This window comes from Cynocephalus volans, chromosome 15 (genome assembly GCF_027409185.1).
Source record: "Cynocephalus volans isolate mCynVol1 chromosome 15, mCynVol1.pri, whole genome shotgun sequence".
Taxonomy (NCBI): domain Eukaryota; kingdom Metazoa; phylum Chordata; class Mammalia; order Dermoptera; family Cynocephalidae; genus Cynocephalus; species Cynocephalus volans.
The window spans coordinates 15,381,410-15,408,947 of NC_084474.1; the positions used below are offsets into that span (position 1 = coordinate 15,381,410).

General features: G+C 38.1%; 1 protein-coding gene across 1 annotated transcript; it reads right to left on the reverse strand.

Moving 5' to 3' along the window:
• Positions 1 to 236: 236 nt before the first annotated feature.
• On the reverse strand, positions 237 to 27,538 carry BPNT2 (3'(2'), 5'-bisphosphate nucleotidase 2). Its single transcript, XM_063079643.1, has 5 exons — positions 26,928 to 27,538; positions 15,598 to 15,760; positions 14,288 to 14,383; positions 2,327 to 2,488; positions 237 to 790 (listed from the first exon to the last, which is right to left on the reverse strand). The coding sequence occupies exons 1-5, from the start codon at positions 27,306 to 27,308 to the stop codon at positions 519 to 521; spliced, it is 1,074 nt and encodes a 357-aa protein (XP_062935713.1). The 5' UTR covers positions 27,309 to 27,538; the 3' UTR covers positions 237 to 518.

Below are 27,538 nucleotides of genomic sequence, written 5' to 3' on the forward strand. Positions count from 1 at the left end.
TTCAGAAACAGATGATAGGGTGTTTGCTGCATATTAATGAATATGTGGCTTCTTGTGCTTTCCATCCAAATAAGGGGTAAAAATCCCCAATTATTTTATTTTCAATAAAATATAATTGTAGTGTTATATTAAACAGCTACACAAAACCAATCCTTCCTTCAGCTCAATATATAAGAAAGTACTAACAAGTATTGAAGATTCATGATGTTGTGTGAAAATGATGACTCATAACAATGTAGACAGCTACAGATTTTAATTCACAAATATATATATGTGCCTTGTGTATGACAACTGTACGAAAATAGTCTCAAAAATAAAGACAATACCTGACACACAAAGCAACCCATTTTCCCTGATCTTGCATTCGTTACAGGGAAAATAAGTCTCTGATGCTTCATAAATACTTTAAAAAGTTCATGATGGCCTTAACCATGCATAGTCTCCACCAATTCTCTGAAGCTTCCAGCGTTCCTGGCTATTTCAGCTCTGGAAGAGTTGCGCCCTGTAATCAGTTATGCTTACTTATGTCCTGTCTTTTCTAGATCTGGGAGTTTTCTGACCAGAGCCTGGTGGTTCACTCTGATACTAGCGAGGAGTCCTCCTTCAATGCCATCAGAACCGGTATAACTGATTTCTTCACCACTGAGGGTAGTCATATGCCCTCCAAGGGCTTTTAAGATGGCATTGCCAGCACATATATCCCACTTTTTGATGTATGTTACATGGATATACAGGTCAGCTTTTTCTTGACTCTTATCAGGCACATCCAAGAGTGCTAAAACCTTATAACCTAAAAGATAAACACAGAATTTAAGTTACTGTTCAAAAAACTTCAAGAAAGCAACATACTTTTCAGATTAAGTACATTGTTAAAAAATAACAGGAAAGGGTGTGCAGGAGCTTCTATACTGTCTGCAACTGCTCCCTAAATCTAAAATTATTTCAAATTAAAAAAAAAAAAATTTAATGTGACAGTACAAACATTAAACTCAACAAAGCAAAAGTACACTGCAAAGTAACTTCATAAGCTAATCTCAATTGTAACCAAATATATGTCAAATAATTTTTTAAATTTAAATCTTTGTGGCTGTTTTCTATAGAATGACACATTCAGTATGTGCCATTTTCTACTGAGTGACATATTACACTGAAGCTAAACACCTACAAGTTTCACTTAAACATCTAATCTAGGCAGGCCTGATTTGAAAGAAGAGAACAAAAACTAATACTACCATTCTAAATCCTTTATGTAATGAGGCAGGATTTAAAAAGTAAAACAATAAAATAAAATAAATTCAGAAGAAACTGGGTATAGAATCTAGTTTATTCATCCCTACTGGGTATTTTGGACATTACCTTACCTAACCAACCTAACAGAGAGCCTATAAGAAAATAATGAAACCATATTAAGGAAGGTACATATATAAAATCAGCCAATTAAAACTCTTAGGCTTAAAAGTTAGTGTATTACTTCTTCCTTTATTACTATGCTGAAAAGGTTTTCTGACAGAAATGTTTTCTCACCATAATTTGCTATTTATGAATTAAAACACTTCTGACGTGTTAAAAAGCACTAATTACAGGAGTTGCCAAACAGCCCCTTGAGCCAAATCCAGGTTATGGCCTGTTTTCGTATGGCTCCCAAGATAAAAAAAAAAAAATTTTTTTTAATATATATTTTTAAAAGGTAGTTAAAAATATATTTTTTTAAATACTATGCAATAGAGATTGTATGTTGCTTACAACACCTGAAATATTTACTATACAGCCCTTTTCAGAAAAAATGGGCTGACCTCTGATCTATAATTAGGTAACACAGTAGTAAAGAATACACAATACGCTGGGTGGGCACTAGACTCTCTTGCTCATCCCAGACATGAAAGTTGAAGAGTTCAGGGGTGTTAAAAGTGACCCAGGGATTATGCTAATAATACCTATGGTGATTCCTGTCATCCTCTGCCATAGAAAGCATCTTTAGTGCTTGATCTTTCCTTCCCCTCCAGGATTCCCACAGTGAAACTAATAGGACAATTATTTTGAAATGAGATCATATAAAAAACAACCACTGACGGTACAATACTGATGGGAAGATGTGTCTGTAGTACTGGAGGAAGAGAAATCACTGTTAAGATTGTTTCTGAGAAGAAGGTCAGTGTGACTAATATCCCACTCTAGCGATTAACAAGCAGGAAACCAAGTCTGCCTTGAAAGTACACTGTTCCTTCTCACTTTCTTCCCAAGCATGAAACAAGCAAATCAGTCTCCTGACATAGCCTTAATCATGCCAGAAATACTGTCTGGGAATCACACACGAGTAGAAACATACCAGCACCACCAGCAGGAATAATTATAGTCTGGTTTCCAAAAGTCTGCAGAGCAACCTGTTTGACCATCCCTGAATGGGAGCGAGACACAACGATCCTTGGGGTCTTGTCATTGTAGGAAGAGCGGGCTTTCACATTGGAACCACCATCTACCATTGCCCAAGCTGAAATGCAAACAGAATAACCATTAATAGCACCAAAGTTTTAAAACTAAAAGTTATACTTTTTGGAACTCAAAGTACCAAGTGACTGAAAAAATATACTCTTCCACAGAATAATTTGTATTTTTTTCCAAAACAGAAAACTTTATTTTTCTGAATACAAAAGCAATATGTTTATTTTTTTAACATTAAATTAGACACGTGTTACGACAAAGCTAAAATGGGCATGTAATCCTGCCCAGCCAGAGATAATGAATATTAAATATTTGGCTTAAGAACTCCCATGCTCCAGAGCTCCCTGCTGGCATCAGCTCCGTCTCCACTGGGATCACACTGCAACTCAACTTCTCCCTGCATCTATCCCATTTCCATGCCTCCCTCTTCTACAGATTTGATCCCAAGAGTGCTCCCTAATAAACATCCTACATGCTAATTTCCACCTGAAAGCTTGATTCCTGGGGAACGAACTCAATCTGTGACATAAGCATAACTAACTTCCCTGCATAATTCAAATTTTAAAACCGATTTTACTCCTATACTACCTCTACTTCCGATATATTCATGGTTTCAATTATTAGCATATTGGCTCGATCTCCTAAGTAGGTTTATAAACAGAAAACAGTTGAAGAGGTGAGTTAGGTTCACACATCTGCTTTATCAGACAGTATTAAGGAAAAAACCTTAGATTTAAAAATAGAATAGAAGTTTTAAAAAGGGGAGGGGACCCCAGAGATGGCTTGAGACATTTTTCTTGGTTTGGAAGTTTTCTTCACTGACTATCAAACTATACAAGAACACAAACTTACTCAGAATTATCCCAATTAGACTGTTATTCTAGCAGTCACTCACTATGGAATAAAATATAGTCCACCATGGCTAGCAATGAAAGCAGCTGCATCACCAGCTTATTCCTGGCTGCAGAAAAAAATCAAAAACATTAGCAAAGTCTGGGTTTCTGAGTTCCCCAAGAATGACAGCAGTCTCCTGGACGCTTCTCACACCTCCTTCTAAACACCATACACAGTAACAAGGAGAACAAATATAAACACCATGATCTATATCTACAGAGTAAGTAGAAGACAGAGGAGAGCTATAAACACAAATGTATGAGAAAGCAGAGGAGTAAACACCGATGATCAGCAGAATAAGCGATGGAGCTGACCCCAGCATGGGGATTCCAGCAGGAGCTCCACAGAAATGCCAAGAGGTCATAGAACTCTCCATGGTGGTAGAACTCAGATAACACATCAGCTGGGATTTCTCTCCAGAAAAAAAAGTCCCATCTAAAATGGCAACTACGGAAGGTAGGCCTGAAACTTGGTAACAAGCACCAAGAAGAGGAGGCTTAGAGATGTGGGACCAGAAGTGTAGACTTGAGAACACCTGGGGGAGGAGAAGAAGGAAGATGAGGCAAGACAGCTTTTGGAATTTGGAAGGCAGCAACTAGAGCTAAAGAGAAAGAAGGAGTTTAAGATAGAGGCCTTCCTGAGCAATATAACATCAAATAAGAAAGAAGAAATCTGAAAGCAAAAAAGTATACCTGATAGTAAAGACAAAGCCTTCCCCACACTAACAGAAAAGAAAGCTCCTGGACTCAGAATCATCCAGATTCTGCACAGTGTCACTTTCCAATGATCCCACAGTAGCTGGCTTATTCAAATATGAATAAGAAATATAAAACTGCAATGTCTATTGAAAAATATAAGAAGAAAACACAGAGAATGCAGATTAAAACATTCCAGGCTATTCAAAAATTTCCACAAAGCGCAACTATAAACCAATATTCCAACATGATTTAAAATAAAAAAGCAACAAAATATAAGAGGAACACCATGAAACAAAAACCAACAACTCAAATAAATAGACAAACGATAGGAAGATGAGAACTCACATAACACAGGAAAGAATATAAAAAAAAAATGGACAAAATCACTGCAGACTTAGCACTAAATCAATCACAGGATGCACAAAGGACAAAAGATCTGTTCAAAAACAGAGCAAACAATGAGAAAAGCACACAAGTGAAACAAGTAAACAGATGAAAGGGCCCATAGAGAAAATAGAAGCCAGTGAAAGAAGAATCAACATACATATAAAACGAGTTCCTGAAAAAGAAAAACTAGTGAGATAAAATCTTTGAAATTACAAATCAAGAAAATGTCCCTGAAATAAAAGAGGACCTAAATGTCTATGCTGAGAGATACACTGAATACCTGGGAAATGTATCCAGAATGCCAGCTCTCAGACATATCATAGGCATATTACTAGACTTTAAAGATAAAAGTTCTTTGGCACTTACTCCACGCAAAAAGACCAAGACATTTACAAAGGAAAAGAAAATCAGCTTCGTATCAGCCTTTTTCCAACAGTCAACACACACACACACACACACACACACACACAAGTCCAACAGTTTCTACAAATCAATCAATAAAAATGGGTGTACAGTGGGTTGAACAGATCCTACCAAAATTCATGTCCACCTGGGACCTTCAGAATGTCACCTTATTTGGAAACAGGGTCCTTGAAGATGTGATTAGTTAAACTGAGGTATACTGGATTAAGGTGGGCTCTATATCTAATGACTGGTGTCCTTATAAGAAGAAGGGAGAGGAGACAGAGGGGAGAATGCCATGCAAAGGCAGAGACTGGAGTGTCAGGTCTACAGACTGAGAAATGCTAAGAATGTCTGGAGCCACCAGAAATAGGAAGAAGAAAGGAAGGTTTCTTCTCCCTCAATGCTGCAGAGAGAGCATGGCCTTATAGACTCCTTGGTATCAAACTTCTGGCCTCCAGAACTGCAAGATAACAAGTTTCTGTTATTTTAAGTAACCACACTTTGTGGTAATCTGTTATGGCAGCCCTAGGAAACTAATACAAGGTAAACCAAAGACTGTATAACTAGCCAAGTAGTCTTTCAAGTATCAAGGCTATAGAAATAGTTTTTAATATATACTCAGGTATCATAATACCCATGAGCTAGCTCTTCTGAAGTAATCTATTAGAAGATAAGCTTTATACAACCAAGAGATGACTGAGGAACCTTAACAAAAGTACTGTTGGTTAGCATTGAATAAATTTAACTGTGAATATAAGAGGCAACCAAAGTTGGGAATACGGTGGAAGAATAAAGGTGTGTAAATGTTATCTTATAGTTGACTGGTGAAAGTCAAAGGATACCATTAAAATCTGATGAGACAGAAGACAGAGAGCATGCCAGAGTCCGAAGGCAGGAGCCGAGGGCCAGCCCCCTCTGCTCAGAAGCAGGCAAAAAACAGAGAACACCTGGGGTCCTTAGGCAGGAGCTGAGGGCCAGCCCCTTCCATCTGGAAGGAGGCAAGAAACAGAGCACACCTGGAGTCCTAAGGCTCCTTGGCAGGAGCCAAGGACAGCATCTCCAGGAGCACACTAAAAACACCATTTCCACATGGGTGGTCCACAAGAGTTATCGCCACAGCCACAGCTGCCGCAAAAGCGGCAGAGCCAGAGCAGTAGCCACAACTACTATGCAGGCAGCCTACCAGACACTTAACTACATTGGCACAAGGAGAGTCACCAATGGAGAACAAAAAAGAGCACATCACTTTCCTTAAAGCCCACTCCAGAGTAATAGAAGAAGCAACTGCTCTACCAGGTAACCAGACATCAATATAGAGGTACTAGAAATACAAAAACCCAAGAAAATATGACACCACCAAAAGAATAACAGTAATTCTCAAATACCAGACCCTATAGAGCAGGAAACCCTTGAAATGGATGAAAAGGAATTCTGACCAACAGTCTCAAGGAAACTCATCACTGAGATAGGAGAAGACTAAGACAACACAATGAGACAAGGAAAAAAACCCTGGGATCTGAAGGAGGAAATTTACAAAGAGATTAATATCTTTAAAAACATTGTAGCATTTTAATATACAAGCATAAATTTTCCTTTAAGCACTGCATGAGCCCTGCATCCTATAGGTTGCACTTTGATTTTTATCTCAAAGTACTCTCTAATTTCCCTGTGATATTTCTCTTTACCCATTGCTTATTTAGGAGACTGTTGTTTAATTTCCACACATTTGTGAATTTTTAAAAGTTCCTTCTGTTATTGTGGTCAGAGAACATATTTTCTATTATCTTAGTCTTTTTAAATGTATTAAGACTTGTTTTGTGTCCAAAAGTAAAATAATACATAAATAATAAATAAATAAATCTGATGAGATGAATAGCAGAGTTGAAAGATAAACACCAAGACAGACATGACTGACTAAAATAGGATGCTGGACAAGGAGTTTAAAATAAGCAAATTTAATTGTTGCTTATAGTAGAGAACCAAGAGACAATGTCTAAAGAAAGGGACCACATAACAGTATATAAAGAAAAAAGGATATATAAAGGTATTAAGTGAGCAACAAAAAGAACACATTTAACTTAAAAATAATAATTGCAGTTGTTTGAACTACACTGAACATGAAATCATAAGGATATTAAAAAAAGAGAAAGCCTACTTCTCCCTGAAAAAAACATTGTTTCCCACTATAAGTGGTTTGTATCATAACTCTTTACTCTGAAAATTGGTAAATAAAGAAAAAGAATTAAACATTTATCCTGCCTTTCTAGAAGAAACTACATTTCATGATACACAAATAACACCAATCGATGAAGAAAGCTCTCTATAAAAGAATCCTACCTAATATACGTAGACAATACAACAAAATTAGAAAATCTCATTTTGTTTTTTTAAACCAGAAGGCAATATGTTTATTTACTTATTTTTGGTGGCTGAACAGTTCATGGATCCAAACCCTTGACCTTGGTGATACCACTCTAACCAAGAGAGCTAACGAGCCAGCCCTAGAAAATCTCATTTTATAACATCTTTAACAGATCTCAAAACTATTATGTGAAAGGTTTAATGGAAACTAGATCTCAAATGATGCCAAAATCTCTCTTCAGATTACCTGCTGGTAGCAAGAAAATCAAGATAATTTTGTAACTGAATCATCTAGTCACGACCAGTTTAACCACCTGAGCATCATTAATGGTGAGGCAAAGAGATACTATCTGTCATATAATATGATGCATAGAAAGTACATGAAGAATACCTATACTACATTCTTAACAAAAATACTTAGCCTCAATCCAATCAAGCCTTCAGATCTAATTTGCATTTTATAAGAAAAAGAGGATATAAAAAAGTAAACAAGTTAAATGACACTCTGAGAAAACAACCAGGCAATCCAAAAGGCAGGGGATTCCATAGGAGAAATGACCAGTTTTCCTCAACAAGTCAATATCACGGGGGAAATGCGGGCCAGAGGTTGTTCTAGACTGAGAGAACTTAACATAACAACCTAACAACCAAAAGAAATGCTTGTCACTTGACTAGATCTTGGTTTGAAGTTAACCAGCTGTAAAATCTACTTTAGGAACAATTGGGGAAATGTGAATATTGAATGACATTAGGGAATAATTGTTAATTTTATTATATTAATAGTACTGTTCTTAAGTAGAAAAATGTCCTTACCTTTTAGAGATGCATACTGAAGTATACAGGGGTAAAATGTTATAATCCTTGCAATTTTCTTTAAAGTACATAGGCCAAAAATAACAAAATAAAAAAAGCAACTATGTAAAAATGTTACTAACTGTAAATCTGTGGAGTATACGAGTATTCATTATAATTTTGTTTGAAATTATTCATAACAAAAGTAAAAAACAAAATGAGGAAGAGAGAAAAAACAAAAAATCCTCTAAATTATTTGAATAAATATTCAAAACACAAGTTTTACTAAGTGAATTTACAATGCTGTATCTCTAGAGGTCAGTATTGTGTAAGAGAATAAAAATAGCACATAGCAATAGATACTACCAGAACAATTTTAGATAAGAGAACTACTAAGTTAAAATTTTTTAAAATGTACTTCATGTTACATAAACTCAATACATTCATTCATAACACTTATATGGACACAATTATTTCAAGTGCCTAAAAAAATACAGTAGGCACTTAAATATAAAACATGATAAAATAGCAACTACAGATGTGTTTATCTATAAGATATGCTAAACAAGTCCAGTGGTAAATAAAAAGTAGTTGGTACTTTGCTACACAGACTACAAACACTATAACTTATTTTAATAACAATAAATTTCCAGAGTAAATATACTACATTTACTTACTTATACATTTATAAATTACTTCATTAAAATACTATTCAAGTATCTCCTACTCCTAAGAATTTCAAACTCAAGGAATTAATTCTAATTAAGTCCGATAGGAATTTTGATCAGCTTTGCTCTGAGTGCTGCCACCAACAATATCTAGTTTTCATTATAATCAAATGTAGCTGTATTCTGGTAAATATACAACATTTTTTATCTGTTACTCTGCCAATATCAATATACAGACTGAATCTGAACACATCAGTCCAGAAGGGGGGCACAAGGCAAACACATCTTTGATCTAGGAAAGGAAGGTCAACCCACACATAATTATGAACTTATTGAATCTTTTAGAGTTTAGTGTTTGCTGAGTAGCAAGCACCTTTATGTGCCAGCATACTGGGCAAATCAGCCACATCACAGAAGAACGAGGCACCTTACTACTAACTTTATTAAGACGTTTTTGGAAACAACTTGTTCCTAAGTTAGCAACGTGTGGCTTCTTTAAGATAGGTAAACCTATTGGAGGGAGGGGGGAAATGCATATCTTATAGAATAATAAGGTTTTAAAAAATGGATATTTTGTTATCCCTATTCTTTCCTCTAATATGAACAGATGTGGAAACCAAAGCCCAAAGAATGTGAATCTGTTTGCCTATCTAATATAAACTTCCTTTTCATTTCCTTTATTGAGATTTGAGTTTTCTTTGAAGTAGCAGGCTCCATTTACAGCTAAGGATGCCACGTGACATTTGGCAAATGAAATGAAGCAGAGATCTAATGGACAGGGCTTCAGGTTATTTTTTCCTAATACCAAGAATATCTGAGATAGACCTTTTGCCCTTCTTTTCTCTCCTTTCTTCCTGCATAGAATAGAGTCATGGTAAATGGGAGGACCCATCTTTGTGAGTTTGCAAACAAAAAGCCACCTTCTAGAAAACTCTGAATCAGGTTCTTCAAAGTATGTGATGCCACTGAACCACCCCAACCTTTCAGCCTTCTTGCTAGGTAAGAAAAAAAAAACCCTTACTTGTTGAACAAGTATAATCATTTACATTACGTGCAGCTAAATGCAATCTCAATTAATATAGAGAGATAACCGCGGACAGTGTCAGAAGAACAAGAGGGCTTCAAAGGCTTAAGTTCTGTATTTAACCTTTATATTCCTTTTTTTTTTTAATTTAAAAAAAGTCACTATAACTCCTATTTTATATTCCTTCCAGAGTTATTTTGAGGTTGAAAGGATTATATCAATGCCCTTCATAAGTGTGAAATACTAAATAATTGCAAGATACTAATAGGGAGTGGTTAGCTCCTTCAATAACATTTTGAACTATACACTTTTCATGATAGGAGTTGCTAAGCCTGTTCTCTCATCTATAAAAAAAATATAATAACAATGTCTTTCTTTGTCATGCAGAGGTATTGAAAGGTTCAAATAATAACATTAAGTATGTTGCAAATTGTTAAACACTATACAAATGTTAGTAATTATGGAGTTATTATGAAAGTGGTGTGATATACTGATTTGCACAGAATTCCTGGAGTTGATTTTGCCACTAATGTAGCTGGATGACCTTGAGGAATGTATTAAATTTATGAGTCTTATTTTGTCATCTGTAAATGGGAGCACTAATTTAAGTAACAGCATCCTTCTCTCATGGGCTATACTAAATATAGGAGTACTGCTAAAATGTACTCCAACATCCACCTTCCTCATTTTGCTTGAGTAACAAAATCCCTAAATTTTGGCTTGATGGCCACTGAAAATAAAGATCACATTTCTTAGCCTCCCCTTGCCATGATTCAATCAATGGGATGTGAGCTGAAGTTATGCAAGCAACTTACAGGTCAAACCCTTAGTGAGAAATGACCTCCACGTCTTCCTTTTTACCCTCCCACTGGTGGAATATGGATGAAGTGGTGAGCAATGTTCAGTCATGCAGAGAAAGCAACAAGAGTTAGTACAGCAAAGCAGCAAGAGACAGGCCTGTGAGCCTGCTAACAGGAGCTTCCATGGCAGCCCAGGACTGCTTACATACCGACTGGTAGAGAAAACAAACTATTTTGTTCAACCTCCTAATTTCTGGTGTACTATTATAGCAGCCTAATTAATGGCCTATCCTGTATCCTAACTAACTCCGCAAGGATTAAAGGAAATATGTGAGAGTAATTCATAAACCATAAAGCAATTATATAATTAATCTTAAGGCACATTATCACAGCAAAGACTTAAACTTTTCATAGCTTATCAAACTGTCAACTTTAAAAAGTATCTGAATCTTAAAAAGGAGGTAAAAAGCCAGACGGTGCAAAGTAGATTAGATTTCTAAATGTAGAGCCAGCACTTAACTATGTTTAGCTTATCTCAGAACAGCTGGAATTTGGGATCCGTGGATTATTCAGCAAGCAAATAAACAACTTTAGAGTAATTCAAACTCAACCTTGTCTCTGTTTCTCTCTAGACAGCCTTTTTGTGCATCCCTGAGACACAATGGGGATGGCAGGGATAAATGACAGAGTTATAAGGGACTCTTGGTCTATTAGTTTCCTAGATCTGTCATAACAAATTACCACAAACTCAGCGGCTTACAACAAAAGAAACTTATTTTCTCATATTTCTGAAGGCTAGAAATCTGAAATCAAGGTGTTGGCAAGGGCTGGCTGGTTCCTCCTGGAGACTCTGAGAGAGAAGCAGTCCTCTCTCTCTCTCCTAGCTTCTGGTGGTTGCTGGCAATCCTTGGCTTATCAAAGGCAACTAAAGGAAAAGTACACAAATGGGACTACATCAAACTGAAAAGCTTCTGCACAGCAAGGGACACTATCAACAAAGTGAAGAGACAAGCCACAAAATGAAAGAAGGTGTGCTAACTACACATCAGACAAAGGGCTAATATCCAGAATATACAGTGAACTCAAACAACTCAACGACAAAAAAAACAACCTAATTAAAAAATTGGAAAAGGACCTGAACAGACATTTCTCAAAAGACATACAAATGGCCAACAGGTACATGAAAAAATGCTCAAAATCACTATCAGCGAAATGCAAATTAAAATCACAATGAAATATCATCTCACCCCCAGTTAGAATGGCTACTATCAACGAGACAAAAAATAAAAAATGCTGGCGAGATGTGGAAAAAAAGGAACTCTCCAACATTGTTGGTGGGAATGTAAATTACCATTGTGGAAAACAGTATGGAGGTTCCTCAGAGAATTAAAAATAGATCTACCTTACAGCCCAGCTATCCCACTACTGTGTATGTACCCAAAGGAAATGAAATCAATATGTCAAAAAGACACCTGTGCTCCCATGTTCATTGTAACACTATTCACAATAGCCAAAAGATGGTATCAAACTAAATGTCCATCAGTAGATTAAAGGATAAAAAAAACCTGTTATATATATATTTATAGACACAATGGAATATATGAATATATTGGCTATAAAAAGAAATGATATCCTATCATTTGCAGCAATATGGATGCAACTGGAAGCCATTATGTTAAGTGAAGTAAATGAGGCAGAGAAAGACAAATATGGCATGATCTTACTCATGTGGAATGTGAAAATTAAAAAAAAACCCAAAACAAAAACCGTGGTTCTCATAGAAGTAGAGAGTAGAATAAAGGTTACCAGAGGCCAGGAGAGGATGAGGGTGGTGGGGAAGAGAGGTGGTGAAGTAACAGGTAGAAGACTATGCTATCTACTCAAAGTGAATCATCATGTGGTATATGCATATACTAAAACAACACATTCCACCCCACAAATACGTACAAGTAAATATTAAAATAAAAATTTTTTAAAAATCATTCCAATCTCTGCCTTCACTTTCACAGCATCTCATCCCACATGTGTCTGTGTCCTTTCTGTTTCTTTTAAGGACACTCTCACTGGCTTAAGGGCTTACTTTAATACAGTATAGTCTCATCTCAATACATACCTTAACTTTTTGGGTTGTTATAAGTTGAACTGTGTCCCTGAAAAGATATGTTGAAGTCCTTACCCCTTCAGAATCTGACCTTATTTTCTAATAGAGATAGTACAGACGTAGTTAAGATACGGTCATACGGGCCGAGCCCGTGGCGCACTTGGTAGAGTGCTGCGCTGGCAGCGCGGCGACTCTCCCGCCGCGGGTTCGGATCCTATATAGGACTGACCGGTGCACTCACTGGCTGAGTGCCGGTCACGAAAAAAAAAAAAAAAAAAAAAAAAACGATACGGTTATAGTGGAGTAGTGTGGGCCCTTAATTCAATATGACTATTGTCTTTACAGGAAGAGGAGAAGAGACACAGAGTCACATACACAGCGAGAACACCATGTGATGATGAAGGCAGAAATCAGAGTGATGTGTTTACAAGCCAAGGAACACTGGATTGCTGACAAACCACCAGAAGGTAAGGTTAAGGACTGTTCACTACAGGTTTGAGAGAGAGAGCAAGGCTTGGCCAACACCTTGATTTTGGATGTCCAGAACTGAGAGACTACATTTCTATTATTTAAGAAAAAGAATTTGTGGGTTTTTTGTTACAGCAGTCCTAGGAAACTAACACACGGTGTGACATGGATTTGGTGAGGATATTATTCAATCCACTATACCTGGTCATTAGAGTTATTTTTTCAACACTGGTAGAGTGGATATTGTAACCACCAAGAAGCTTGTCATCTTAGGGAAGGGTGGAGCCAAAAGACCATAATCTCTTCCCTGTGTTGTTTATGGGAATTACCAATTAAAAGTATGACAATTCAATTCAAACTGTCAGTAATGTTGCTTACATCACTGTTTCCTTCCCCCTCCACCATGACAACTTGTGTCATTGTGATCTTATGGATCAGAGTCCATACCATCACTGCTATCTGGAAGATCACAGCTAGCATCTCTGGCAAACTGCAGGTTAATGGCTGCAGTGATAATAAAATGTCATCCCTGTATCTACTGGCACTGGCAAGGCTATGGGCAAGGCCATTCCTGAGCTCAATGGGAAGTTCCTTGGCATGGCCTTCCACACCTCCACTTCCAACACAATCATCATGCACCTGACCTGCCATCTGTAGGAAGCTAACAAACATAACTGTATCAAGCAGGTAGCGAAACAAGGGTCTGAAGATGCTCTGAGGACATCCAGATCTGTCCAAGAATAAGCCTGATTCTTCAGACTTTCACAGTGACACCAATTCCTCCATTTTTGATGATGAGGTGGTACTGCCCTTAACCACTGCAGTATCAAGCTAATTTCCCCATACGACAACAGATATGGCTAGGGCAACTGTACAGTGGACTTCAGAATACACATAGAATCCAAGGTGTAAGAGACCCGGAACTCACTCCCAGCAATAGCATGAGACAAACAGAAAGGACCTCACCTGTTGGGCAATCTCTGCCTACTGGTATCCCCCAACACACTAAAAACTTCTCATTTTCTTTTAGTAGTGTCTATCTTCTAAAAGACAGTTTAGAAACCCCTGCTTTGCCATGTCTCATCAGTACCAAAAATAAAATCCTCACTGTATCCGGGGATGGGGTAAAGTAGAGTAAGGGATTGACTTCGATAATTACTGAGTAACACATGAGATTCTGACATGATAGAAGTACTACACACAAATGGTTCAATAACATTAACTTTTGAAAGCTCTAGTACATTTCATACCTGTATATTCAGAAAATGGCTTATGTATTACTCCTAGGACAGGTTTACCGTTTACAGCCACACACACCATTGTAGTGACATACTTTCGAAGATCCTCTATGAGGGGAAAAAAACCAAAAAACAGAATTGTCACAGTAGCAAAATTCAAGATACAATGTTACACTTTATTTCATTAAAAATTTATGTACAAGAAATGTCTTTCCTTGACAACAATCCCCTCAACCAACAGAATCTAGGGATGAAAGCCAGTTTAAGGGAGTAGTTAAGAGTTCTGGTTGTACAGGCCGATTATCTGGGTTATTCTCCCAGCCCACCATTTTATCAGTTGCATATCTTTGGGAAATTACTTAAATTCAGTTTCCTCACCTGTATAAGACATACACTAAGTACCCATCTTTAGGTATAAATTAAAATAACTTTTAATTTTAAGATTAAACTTAAAAATCAAGTTAGGCACTTAAAACAGTCACTGCACAAAGGATGTGCTCACTAAATGTTATCATCATTATATGATCAAGGCAACATCAGACTAGGACAAACTTTTTGTAAATAAACTTCTCAATATTCCATATTTCCAGTTATCTATTGAGTGTCTTCTTATTGTCAAGTTCAGTGCATAAGCACTAGAGTACAAAGGTGAAAAAGTAGAAGCCCCCACATTCAGGGAGCTTACTATCTAGCAGAACAAGCTGATAAACAATTAACTTAAACATATATACCAAGAGAAGAGAAAAAAAGCAGGAATGAGATATCTCTGGGTAAGAAACAAGGCCTGAGAGAGGATCCACAGAATAAAATCTGAGCTGTGACTAGGTAAAAAGAGTGGAAAAGGTGTTGGGCCAGTAATTTTGTTTTGCTGCTTTACTTGCTTTCTGGGTACCTAGGACTTACTATTTTGAATTGCAAGGACAGATGTATATGCAATAAAATCTAAATTCCCAATTTCCCAAGTAAATACTACATTCTCAGTAAATAAATTTCCTCATTAACAGGTATGCAACAGAACCATTTTGTTGCTGTTAAAAATGTTCTTTCACTGAAGAATGAGTGAACCACTGATACTTAGTGAGCCATTATCACCTATAGAAGTATGCCCTAATACAGTAGTCTGGGGCAAAAAAAAAAAAAAAAAAAAAGATTGAGAATCACTGATCCAGCATTAATCCAGCTTTCTGTCTTAACATCTAACTGAAAAAGTTGTCTTGGATTTGCAAAACAACTGCCACTATGTATATACTACCTGCTCTCGTTCTTTTTGGTTCTCTAATATAAAATGGCAATCAAAAGTTTAAAGTCACTCTTAAAATTACCTGTATATTCCTGTGTAGCATCAAGTGGGTCAATCCAGACAGTAACACTTTCTGCTGGTACCTCTTTAGGGGTAGTTATTTCCTTCAGTATATCCTCAGGAATCTTATGATCCCATAAGATAACCTCCTGATCAGCTGCATCCACATGTTCTTCAGTATTTATCTGTACCAAAAATAGTTTACAGTTCAAAAATATAAAAATCACTGCTTGATAAAACACCAAAGAGAAAAACATTTCAGACAAAAATCACATAAATTTTAAATAAGTAAATTCTTATCTTTATTTCATAGCACCTCAATGCAAAATAAAAATATATTGTAAAAAATTCCAGTAACATTTTGTCTTCAAATACTTTCCAATCTAATATCAAGCTTCGTTTGTTTGCTAAGCAAGACAGAATTTGAATACAGAGAAATACAGAAAAACTAAGCATCAAAGAAACAAGCTATTTAAAAAGCTTAATGATGATGTATAAAAAATATCTAAAGTGTGAAAATAGACAATATTCTGGAACACTGTTAAACACAAGCAACTATAGTTAGAAGTTAGAAGCAACTAAACTTAGAAGGAGAAAGATGACAACAAACTTAAGAAGTAATATGTCTTAAAAACATGGAATTACAAATGTGAAGAGAGACATGTCCTAGAAAAGTGATCATCTAAAATATACCTTTGACCTTAGTAAGGAAAAGGAAATGATGAAACACATAATAAGTTAGTATATTATAAAACCTAAATAAAGCTGAAATGATCAATGAAAAGGGACATAAAAAAGATCAGTCTTCTTTTCACTATACATTAAAGATGTGTCATAGGAGAAGAAGGTAAAGTCAAGTTTCCTATTTGTTTATTTACTGGGGAACAAAATTTAAAAATAAAATAAATCTGACATCACACGGCAGATATGTAAGGGTGTGGGATGAGTAGAGAGGAAATATATATATATACACATATATATAGTACTTTATATAATAAATATTCCATTCACAAAATAATACACAACAGATTGCTTTAAACTGAGATTTCTCAATCTTGGCACTACTGACCCTTTGAACCAGATAATTCCTTGTTGTGGGGCTGTCCTGTGCTTTGCAGGATATTTAACAGCATACTTGTCTGTATGCCACCAGAGCCCACTAGAACTTGCTAAATGCCAGCAACACCATCTCTCAATTATGACAATCAAAAATGGCTCCAGACTGCCAAATATGCCCCCATCCCATCCTGTGTGGAGAATCACTGCTGTAAAAAGTGAGCTTCTTAATGCATACTAAAATATAGTCTGATATGTAAAATAATGATTTAAAAATAATACTTTAGAACTGCATTTACTTTTGTAAATTAGGATATACCAACGAAGCAAATCTAAGAAATGAGTGCACTTTAAGAATTAAGTTAATAACAAACTATCAACCTTATTCAAACACTGCCTCATCAGAAGTCTTCCTCTATCAGATCATAATATACACACACAAGAAAATGCACCGAATAGAAAGTTATTCAGCCATGGATGAGTGATTGTCCGGGTTGGGGGTGGAATGAGGATAATTCCACGCAACCAGGGTGATGAAAATATTCTAAAACTGATTAATAACAGTGGGTTGCATAACTTGGCAAATCTACTAAAAATTATTGAATTGTACACTTGAAATGAGAAAAGTATATGATACATATAATATGATGCAATATTTAGGGGGAAAAAAGCAGACTGGGAAGCTAGGGAAGCCCTCACAGAAAAGGTGATACTTGAGTGAAGATCTAAAGGAAGTGAGCCTGGCAGGCATCTAGGGGAAGTGCATTCCAATCCAATGAATAACAAATGCAAAAACTCGAAGGTGTGAGTGTTCAGAGGGCAGCACAGAGGCAAGCTTGGCTAAAGCAAAGAGAGCCAAGGAGAAGGGCACTGGAGATGAGGTCAGAGAGTAATGGAAGCCAGATGGTGAAGGACCTTGCAGGCCACAACACAGAGCCAGCTGCCCTTCATTATAACCTCTATTAAGTATGTACAAAGAGTCCTAGTCATTGCAGTAAGTTAAAGGGGAAGGGTGGGAAGGAGAGAGGGAGGAAGACAGGGATATGTGCAGAGGTATAAGGATTAGAAAGGAAGAAACAAAACTATAATGTGCCGTTGATGACTGAGCACCGAGCAAATCCAAAAGAGCTTACAGATAAACTATCAAATCAATAACAGAATATACTAAAGCTGCGATATGTAAGATAAGTACTTACCAATCAACTACATTTTTATACACCACCAACAAATATTTAATTTTTTAAAAAAAGGAAATCATTTAAACTAACAACAGAAATAAAGTAAGTACCTGGAAATAAATCTATGCAAGATGTGGAACAACAATATGGAGAAAATCAAACTTTATTGAAAGACATTAATGAAAACCTACATAAAGAGAATCCTATTTTAAAAGACTTAAAAAGAAGAGCAAAAATGACAATCTGTAAACTATAGATTTTAATGCATTTAATGCAACTCCAATCAAAATCTCTATGTTTTTTTTCCCCTGTCTCTTTGAAATTTAGACAAGCACTTCTAAAATTTACATGGTACAACAAAAAGCCAGGAAGAGCCATGACGTATGGGGGAGAGGGTAAAAAAAAAAAAAAAAGAATATCATGTGTGGTATGGTGACTTTCCCTACCAAATAACTTATTTTAATGCTAGAATAATTAAGGCATTGTGGCATTGGTGAAGCATTTTGGCCTCAGAGACCACACTCTTAATGATAATGCTAGGCTACCTCTGATGAATGAAGGTAGCAGCAACACTATACCAAAAGAAATAAACTTTAAAAAAAAGTTACTCTCAGAAAAGACAAAGTAGTTAATGGGTCTTGACATCTGTAGGTTACAGTGTCAGCGTAGTCTACGGCAAGTACTGAGACTTATGATTAAGATTTTTACCTAAAGTTCAAGTCAGCTTCTCCATATACTCTCAACTGAGTATGATGTAACACATTTACAGCACTGTATTTGAAAAGACCTTCATTAAGAACCAGGTTAGGGAGAAACCGAGCAGGAGAACAAGAACATTAGCACAATCACCCAATTTGCTTTTTTGCACAACTGCTATTTTTAACCTGCCACTACCACTACACGCTGATGAATTTAATCGCCCACCATTGTAAATGGCCTTAAAAAAAGCTGCTAAGGTCAAAACCAGGAATTCTTCAAGTCTTTTCCACATTCCTCATCTGATCAGTCAATAAGTCCTGGAAATTCCACTTCCCAATTCTAAATATGTGTCATCAAGTCTACCAAGAAAATCCTAGTTTAAGCCACTATCTGTCACTTGGATTCCCTACAATAGCCTTAAATTGTTCTGACCTCATAAAGTGCATTTCCCCTCTCCCTCCCTCATTCTTCATTCATTCAACTAATGACTATATACTCTCAATTGTTTTGGGCACTGGGATATAACAAATGAACAAAACAGACAAAATCACTACCTTTACAGAGTTTCCCTTCTCAACCCAACAACATGCCATCTTCCTAAATCAGATCATGTCACTCCTAGCTTAAAAACTTCCAATAGTTTCTCATTCCGCAGAAATAAAATCCAGACTCCACCATCATCTACAAGGTAAGTCTGAGATGATCTGACCCTAGCAACTGCTACCCAGTAACCTTTCTCTATCTGCACCCTTAGTTACTGTGTGCCAGACTTCCTATGGGCCCTTGGCCTCAGGGCCTTTGTACTTACTGTACTCTTCTGCTCGTACACATTTTCCCCAGATCTCTGCATCATAGCCTGTTTCTTATCATTCAGGTCTCAGCTCAACTGACACTGCCTCAGAATGGCTTTCCCTGACTAACATGGATAAAGTAGGACCCCCAGACACTCCACATGATCTTATTTTTTCTTCTTCAAGGCCCTTATCAATATCTGAAACCATCTTATTTGTTTACATGTCTACTATTTGTCTTGACCAGTTAGAATGTAAAGTTCTGGGAGTGTGAGAACAGTTTTCTTCACTAGTATAGCCCCATCCCCACTGTCTAAACTAAAGTAGGAACTCAATAAATACCTTTTGACTGACAATATTATTCTTGGCCACTCTAGTTGTTCATTTCTTCCCCATAATCCTCTTCTCCTCAATCTACTTTCCCCCTCTCATTCTCACTGCCCAACTGTCACAGACCTCAACAGGGAAGGAGATGAAGCATAAGAAATCAACTCCAAGCTCACAGAAAGTCCATACCTACAGACAACAGCCCAAGACAATCCCTCCTTCCCATTTCCACGCTAGCCCGGCCAACTGCTCCCAAAGAGGCTCATTATGGTGGGAATGAGAAATGTAGCTATTAAAGAGCCTATGATTTTAGCAGGAAAAGCATAAAAGGCTTCTGGAAATCAGAAAACAGTACACTGACCTCAGGCTATGCCCACATATTACTTCCACCAAGAGGCGACAACTCTCTAAACATTCTCAAACCCCTTTGTTAGCCTGAAGTACACCAAGTAAGGATTTCTTTAGGTTAAGCTGCCCTCTATGTAGGCATTTCTAGTGATCACAATATACAGTTCTCATTTTCTTCTGGGCATGAGACAGACCATACTTCCTATTTTCCTTGCAGTCAGATGCATGTGGCAGAGGTTCTGGACAATGAAATATGGACAAAAAAGTAGATGCATGACATATGGACAGATGTAGATACACATCACTTCCAGGCTGAGCCAATGAAAAGAAAGCCCCTGCTCAATTTTCCAATCTCTTTCTCTGCCATGTTGACATGGCAGAATCACTTATCAACTAAAGTCAACTGGACAACTGCCTCAGAGAGTATGAGGCTTCTGAGATGTGGAGGTTGCTATTAACTACAGCATTGCCTACTCAGTATTTCCTGATTAATGCATTTTCTCTTTTATATCAAAGTAAATACTCCTAAACAGTTTAAGAACCAAAAGAAATTCACACATGTGTAAATCAATTTAGTTTGATTCTCTTCCTCTAACCTTCAACTTTGGATCAGAAACTCTGAGGGGGTAAAATTATAACACGGTGGGGCTAGAGGAAATACAAGAAATAATTTGGGGCATAAAACAGTAATAATGATAGGTGCAAATTTTAAGGGGAAGCACAACTTAAAGGGAGCAGTATTAGATATGAAAATAGGTACAGAATAGTAGAGGTGTTCTATAACTTTGAGAGCAGAAAATGTTTACTCTATATGCTAAGCAATACCTAGATTAGCACAGCCATGTCAGTGGCCATTAATCAAATACTTATTGAATACACTGGCTAAGATAAGTTTGCCTATTTAAAGATTTTATTTAATTATATGCACATACATACAGACACATTAACACATATATATACACACTCATGTATTTAGGCCAGGCTTGTATCTTAGACTCCAGAAAGGGGAAGGAAACTATTCTTCATCAGTATTGTCAAAGTTCAAGGCTCCCAAACACAATTAGTGCTATTAGTATGACAGTTCACGGTTACTTTGGGGTTGAAGGGACTTGTGGTTAATGCCTTAAGAAGGAAAAAACTCTTTACTGCATTTCTCCATAAATCATTATATCTTAGTAAGTTTCTTGATATAATATCTCACACAGTGCCTATCACACAGTAGATGTGATGGTTAATTTTTGTCAACTTGACTGGATCATTGAGTAGCCAGGTATTTGGCTAAATGTTATTTCTATATGTGTCTGTGAGGGTGTTTCTAGATGAAATTAGCATTTGAATCTCTCTGACTGAGATTTACAGCATTGGCTCCGCTGGTTCTCAGGCCTTTGGACTTGGACTGAACCATACCATCAGCTTTCCTGTGTCTCCAGCATACAGATGGCAAACTGTGGGACTTCTCAGCCTCCATAATCACATGAGTCAGTTCCTCTCAATAAATAAGTCTCTACTGGTTCTGTTTCTCTGGAGAACCCCAATACAGTAGGCATTCAATAACTATTTTCAAAATGTGCAAATAAATATCCTTCTACCTGTCCCTATTCTCCTCCTGCTTTGGTTCTATTTCTCACATCTTAAAAACAAATAAATATAATCCACAGAACGTTCTCTTAGTCCCACATAACACCCTACTCAATTGCCTGAGAAGTCCAATTTCTTAAAAGACTTTTCTTTACTCACTGTCTCCATTTCCTTACCTACCCCCTTTTTCAGTTTTGCTTCCTCCCGATCATTTCACCAAGTAAGCTTTCACAAAGGTTGCCAATGACCTACATAGAAAACCATGATTTAGAGACTGTTTCGTCATAGATTGCCTGAGTTCAAATTCCAGCTACTCAATTTACTGGGTACATGACCAAGTCAGGCTAGTTACCTAACCTTTCTAAGCTATAGATAGCTCACTGGTAAAAGGGGGCAACAAATGTACCTTCCTATAGGGTTCCAAAGAAGAATAAGATAGAAAAGGTAAAACAAACGGTACAGTGCTTAACGTGTAGTAAGCATTTAATAAAGGTTGGCTGATACTACTCTTGTTAAATGACTGTTTTAAGTCTTTATCATTCTTGTTCTGAGACCCTAATCTTCCCCTTTAATGATATCTTTTCTCCCTTAACAATCTTGTCCACAACCAGTTTCAATTAACGCCACAACACTATGACTGACAAATTTGCATTTCCACTTCAGAGGGCTCTTCAGAGTTTCAGATCCATTTATATTATTCAACTACTTCCTTAACATATCCCCTTGGACATATCAAAGTCACCTCAAACAAAAGAAGTCTAAAATGGTGCCCATAATCTGCCACTCCAATTTGTCATCCCTCATTCTCCTGCACCATCAACAAAAACAATAGTGGAAGCCACAGAGGAGTCAGTTTTAACACATCCTTAATTTTTTTTCATTTCCTTCCACATCTATCCTCTCTACAACCATAACCTCAATTCAAAACATAAATATTCCTAAACAGTTTAAGAATCAAAAGAAATTCACACATGTGTAAATCAATTAAGTTTGATTCTCTTCCTCTAAGCCTTAACTTTGGATCAGAAACTCATGTGTCACCTGAAAAGGCCTCCTAACTGATTTCCCTGTATTTGCTTTGCTCTCTTCCAAACTACTCTTCAAGCATCTACGCTGAATCCACTCAATCAAAACATTCATTCCATTCATTCAAAACACTGTAGTTAAGGGCTGGCCAGTGGCTCACTTGGGAGAGTGTGATGCTGATAACACTAAGGCCACAGGTTCGGATCCCATATAGGGATGGCCGGTTAGCTGAATGGGTAAGCATCGTGCTGACAACACCAAGTCAAAGGGTTAAGATCCCCTTACCGGTCATCTTTAAAAAAAAAAAAGAAAACCAAAACACTGTAGTTAAGAGAACATTTCTGTTATACTTCCTATACTGCTTTACATACAGAATTAGACAGACCTGAGATGATTCTCAGACCATTAAGTGAATCTCAGTGAGCCTAAGACTATTTTCTAGCTGTGTAACCTTTGGCAAATTATTTGACTTCTCCAAGCCTCAATTTCTTTTTCTGCAAAATGGAGGCTATAATACCTAACCTTCTATGTTGTTCTACAGATAAATTAATAATGGTATTAAAAAGTTTAATTCAGTGTTGGCTACTTGCTAAGAGTTATATAAATGTTAGCTAGTAAAACAAGTTCAGAACAACTTTCCTATTGCCTGTGTCCTGATCCTCAACTTTCCCACGGCTTATTCTAACAGCCTCCTACCTGATCTCATCCACCTCCAAATGCCCAAAGCCTCAGGTATGGCATACTGCAGGCCTCAAGAAAAGTCAGCTAAGTCTAGCCCTCTTTTAGTACTCTAGAATTAAACTAAAGATCAGGTCGAAACTCCTTTGAGCTTGGAATATGATCTAGCCCATGCCTACCTTTCTAATCTCTTTCAAGTTCATCTTTTTCAAACTCATCAGATTTCTTGAATTTACTGTGAAACCACCTCTCTTGGGCCTCCTCCTTTGAACTCATTTTTCCCTTTGTCTGCAGTGTTTATGTCTGCACCAACTGCTAGTTATCCAGATCTTACAGAAGTGGAAACTGTGGTGCAAAGAAGTTAAATGACTGGCCAGGATCACCTAGCCTGGTGACCGGACAAGATGACAAAACAAGTGTTCTTTGCACTATATCAGCACTTCTCAAACTTTTCCAGTGAGTACTTCTGTAAAAAAAAGAAGTTAAATCCCATTCTATAAGTCAGGCAAGGAACAGACATAAACTACTGCTACCTGCTTAGAGTACCATGCTTTATCTTAAGATAAGTCACTGTCAAAACTTTGAACAAGTCGAGGAAAGAAGCCCCTCAAACAGAGAATCCTTTGTACACTGAATCAAAACCATAAACCTAAGTTGTTCTGTGGTTACAAATCCACTCCACAAAACTATCTTCAGACTTCATTTTCATCATTATCCACAAAGATATACTGAGACAGTGTTATACAAATGGCTGCAGTTAGTATGACTTTAACACAATAAAATCAAGCATTGCCAAAGTGTTTAGTAAGAGAACACCTACCCTGAGGACTCTCCTAAGATTCCCTAACACAAGAAAGGCTGAAGACAAAAGGAAATCTACTTATCCAAGGCTAAACTTGAGTTTTCTTAGGACTGCACTCACTTCTTTGGAGTTATGGTTTCTCAACCTAAGTACCAGTTGACAAATTGAGCCAGATAATTCTTTGGAGGGGAAGGCTGTCCTGTGCATTGCAGGATGTTTATCCCCTACCCACTAATGCCAATAGCATTTTACTACTGGTTGTGACAACCAAAAATGTCTCCAGATATTTGACAAATGTCTGTTGGGGGGCAAAACTGTCCCCATTTGAGTGCTCTAGAATGACTCCTGGCATATCCTTTTACTGAGGAGTGAATATTACATAGAAAAGCTCAGGCCTCAGACTCTAGGCAGGAAAGTAGTAGGAGAAAAGAAAACAGACCTCTCAACATTTGCACAGGGCACTAAGATAAACTAAAAGTATCTGTGGCTTCTCAATGGTCACTTTCCATTTGGAAGTAAACTGAGTGGAATATGATTGAAGTTTCTCATCAAAAAATTTGGGGTAAGGCTTCAAAAACAACTAGGCATTTAGACTAGGCATTTAGACTATGCTAGGCAATGGTGGAGAGGAGGAAAGAGAGGGAAAAATCTAGGGCTGAGTCTCTACTTCTCAGATGCCTACATTTGGCCTCTGGTCTAACAAAATAGGGATGAAAGGAGATAGCTCAACATGACACCATCCTTACTCTGACAGTGTATAAATGAACACAACCTCCTCTATTCTCCATATCAACACCCAACCTGAACACTAAAGATGTACATGCAAACACTCAAATGGTCACAAGAAACACAAAGTTCTTTTACATAAAGTAAGGGACTTTGACATCTGCAATTCCAAAAGCCTAGCTTTTGTGTTTAACAAAATGCAGCTCACCACCCTTGGCAGCTATTCCCTTATTGTTTGCTAATAAGTGAGAAAACACGCACACACATGCACACACACATTTACAATATTTAAGATATTTTTGTCTTCACCTTTAAAAAAAATGTTCAACTTTGCTTTCTATATTTCACTATTATTGCTTTAAGCTTTTACAATTATATGTTTTTTTCCAGGAAGTCATATTCTAAGTTTTCAGTAGCCTCCTAAAGACCTAGCTAAAATGAAAACTTAGATAGTTCACATAAGCTGTGCCGTGGAGTGTCACAAGCCTCAGATTTCCCATCAGGCATGAATAAAATTTGCTTCTTAAAGTCGCTGTAAGATCAAATGAAGAAGGCCTGTGTGGCCAGTATCTAGGCACTTAGAATACACTTAATAGTTATTATTAATAGTACTGTTATATTATACATCAATTTCTCTGAAACTCCTGTTTTTCCTAAACTCTTAGGGAAGCACGTGTGTTTTGGAAAAGAAATATATTTCAGATGCAAATACAAGATTAGTATTATCTGTGATGGTAAAGCATAGTAGGAAAAAGGGGTAAATATTGTTTTGTTTTAGTAGACATTTGAAAAAAAATTCTGCTAATGTCAATTATATCTGGTATCCAGCAGCTTATGATATGAAATCCAATGTTCCTTTCTGCTGGAAAAAAAACTAAAGAAAAAGATAAGAAGGAAGGAAGGGAGTGAGAGAGGAAGGGAGGGGAAGGGAGGGAAAGGCAGGGAAAGAAAGGAAGGAAGGGGAGGGGTGGGAGAGGGAAGAAAGAAAACCAAAGCAATAATAATGCTATAGATTGGAAGGAGGATTACACAGGATATGTAATTCTACAATGACAATATTTTCCTAACTTTTCCAAGAACAATAGTAAAAGGTCAGAGAGCTTCCAAAGAAGTCTGAGTTTAGATACCAATGTTTATCTAATAAATAAAATACAACGGAAACTATTTTTATTCTCAGTAGCCAAAACTACTGTTAGGTGAGTTAAGACATACATTTATAAGCTATTGCTTGCCACACTATGTTGAGTTCTTCCTCTGGAATTGCAATAAATTTTTAAAAGCTTTATTCAATTCAACAGCAGCTCTTCTGAAATGACGAATTCAAAAAGTATGAATAACAAATCCAAAATGTCTGGATTTCCCTAAGAAATTATCAACTCCTTCCCCAGAAACCTACTCAAAGAAAAGGAAATTGTTATTCAATTCTTCTTCTCCGGAGTAAATACAGATCTTTAATCAAGTGCCACGTGGAGTAGACTGCTGAAATGAAGTTGCTGGGAAGCATATTTCCAAATAATTCCTTGAAGGGCCCCCAAACTATATATCATTAAAAGGGTCCTGATAAAACTATGGCTAAAGTAATTCATGAGCTTACCTCCCCCACTATCATCCCCCCAACCCACCCCACCCCAGAAATGCCAGCTCTGCAACAAGACTTCTACAGTTCTTGGCCTTTTAGATGGCTATTGGCACGTCTGCCAGAAAAGGTGTACTCTACAACCACGACCCTTCCATTGGTAAAATCAAGGAAGGATATGGGGCCTTGGAGTTCTAGTCCAACTTCTTCATTTTACAGAAGAGTCTGAAGCAGCTGGGGCAGTTAAACTTTCTCAGCCTTAACGCCCACCCAGGGACCAGGGCTCCCGATGTCAAGTACACAAAGCGCATACACAACTGGAAGGGGCCAGAGGACATGGGCCCAGGTTCAGACTCCGTGCAACCTCACGCAGTTCTTCCACGAACTGTTTATATGACCTTGCGCACACTAACTTCTGCGTCTCAATTTCCACATGTGCAAAATGGGAGCCAGAGATTCCACAGCTGGGGCTGCTAGACAGAGTCAACGCGCTGGGACTGGCTCCCAGGCTACCTGGCCCGGGCGGGCGCGCCGCCCGTCCGCTCCCACGGCGCCCACGGCACCCACCTGCACGCTGGGGAACGCGGTCTTGAGCAGGTAGAACATCTTGCGGTTGGACAGTACGTCGCCGCTGGTCATCTTGTCCTCGGCTCCCTCGCGCGTCTTCCCCTTGGACTTCTCGTGGAGGACGTTGCTCTCGCGGACGCGCCTCACCTCGTCGCCGCCGCGGACGGCCGCCAGCACGGACACGGCCAGCATCTCCCGCAAGTCTACGGTGCCCCCGTCGGCCGCGGGCCCCGCCGCTCCGCCGCCCGGCTCGCCGCCCAGGCCGAAAAGGCTGAAGCGGCCGGCCAGAAAGCCCGAATAGAGATGGTAGAGCACGCCGAGCCCCAGCAGGCAGAATACGGCCACCCCCAGCGGGGAAAGGCGGATGCCCATGGGGGCCATGGCGCCGAAGGCCGGCCGCTCGGGGCGGCGGCCCTCACAGGCTTCCCCGCCGCCGCCGCCGCCGCGCTCCGAGCCAGGTGTCGCGCGGACTACACCGGCGCCCGCTCCCCGGCGCCCGCGCTCCCCATCACTCCCTCCCACGAAGGGCCGAGCCCCGCCGCGAAGACCACGGTCACCCCCACGCGCGCCCCCAGCTCCTAGGCCGGCCGGCGAGTCCGACTTCCACGTTA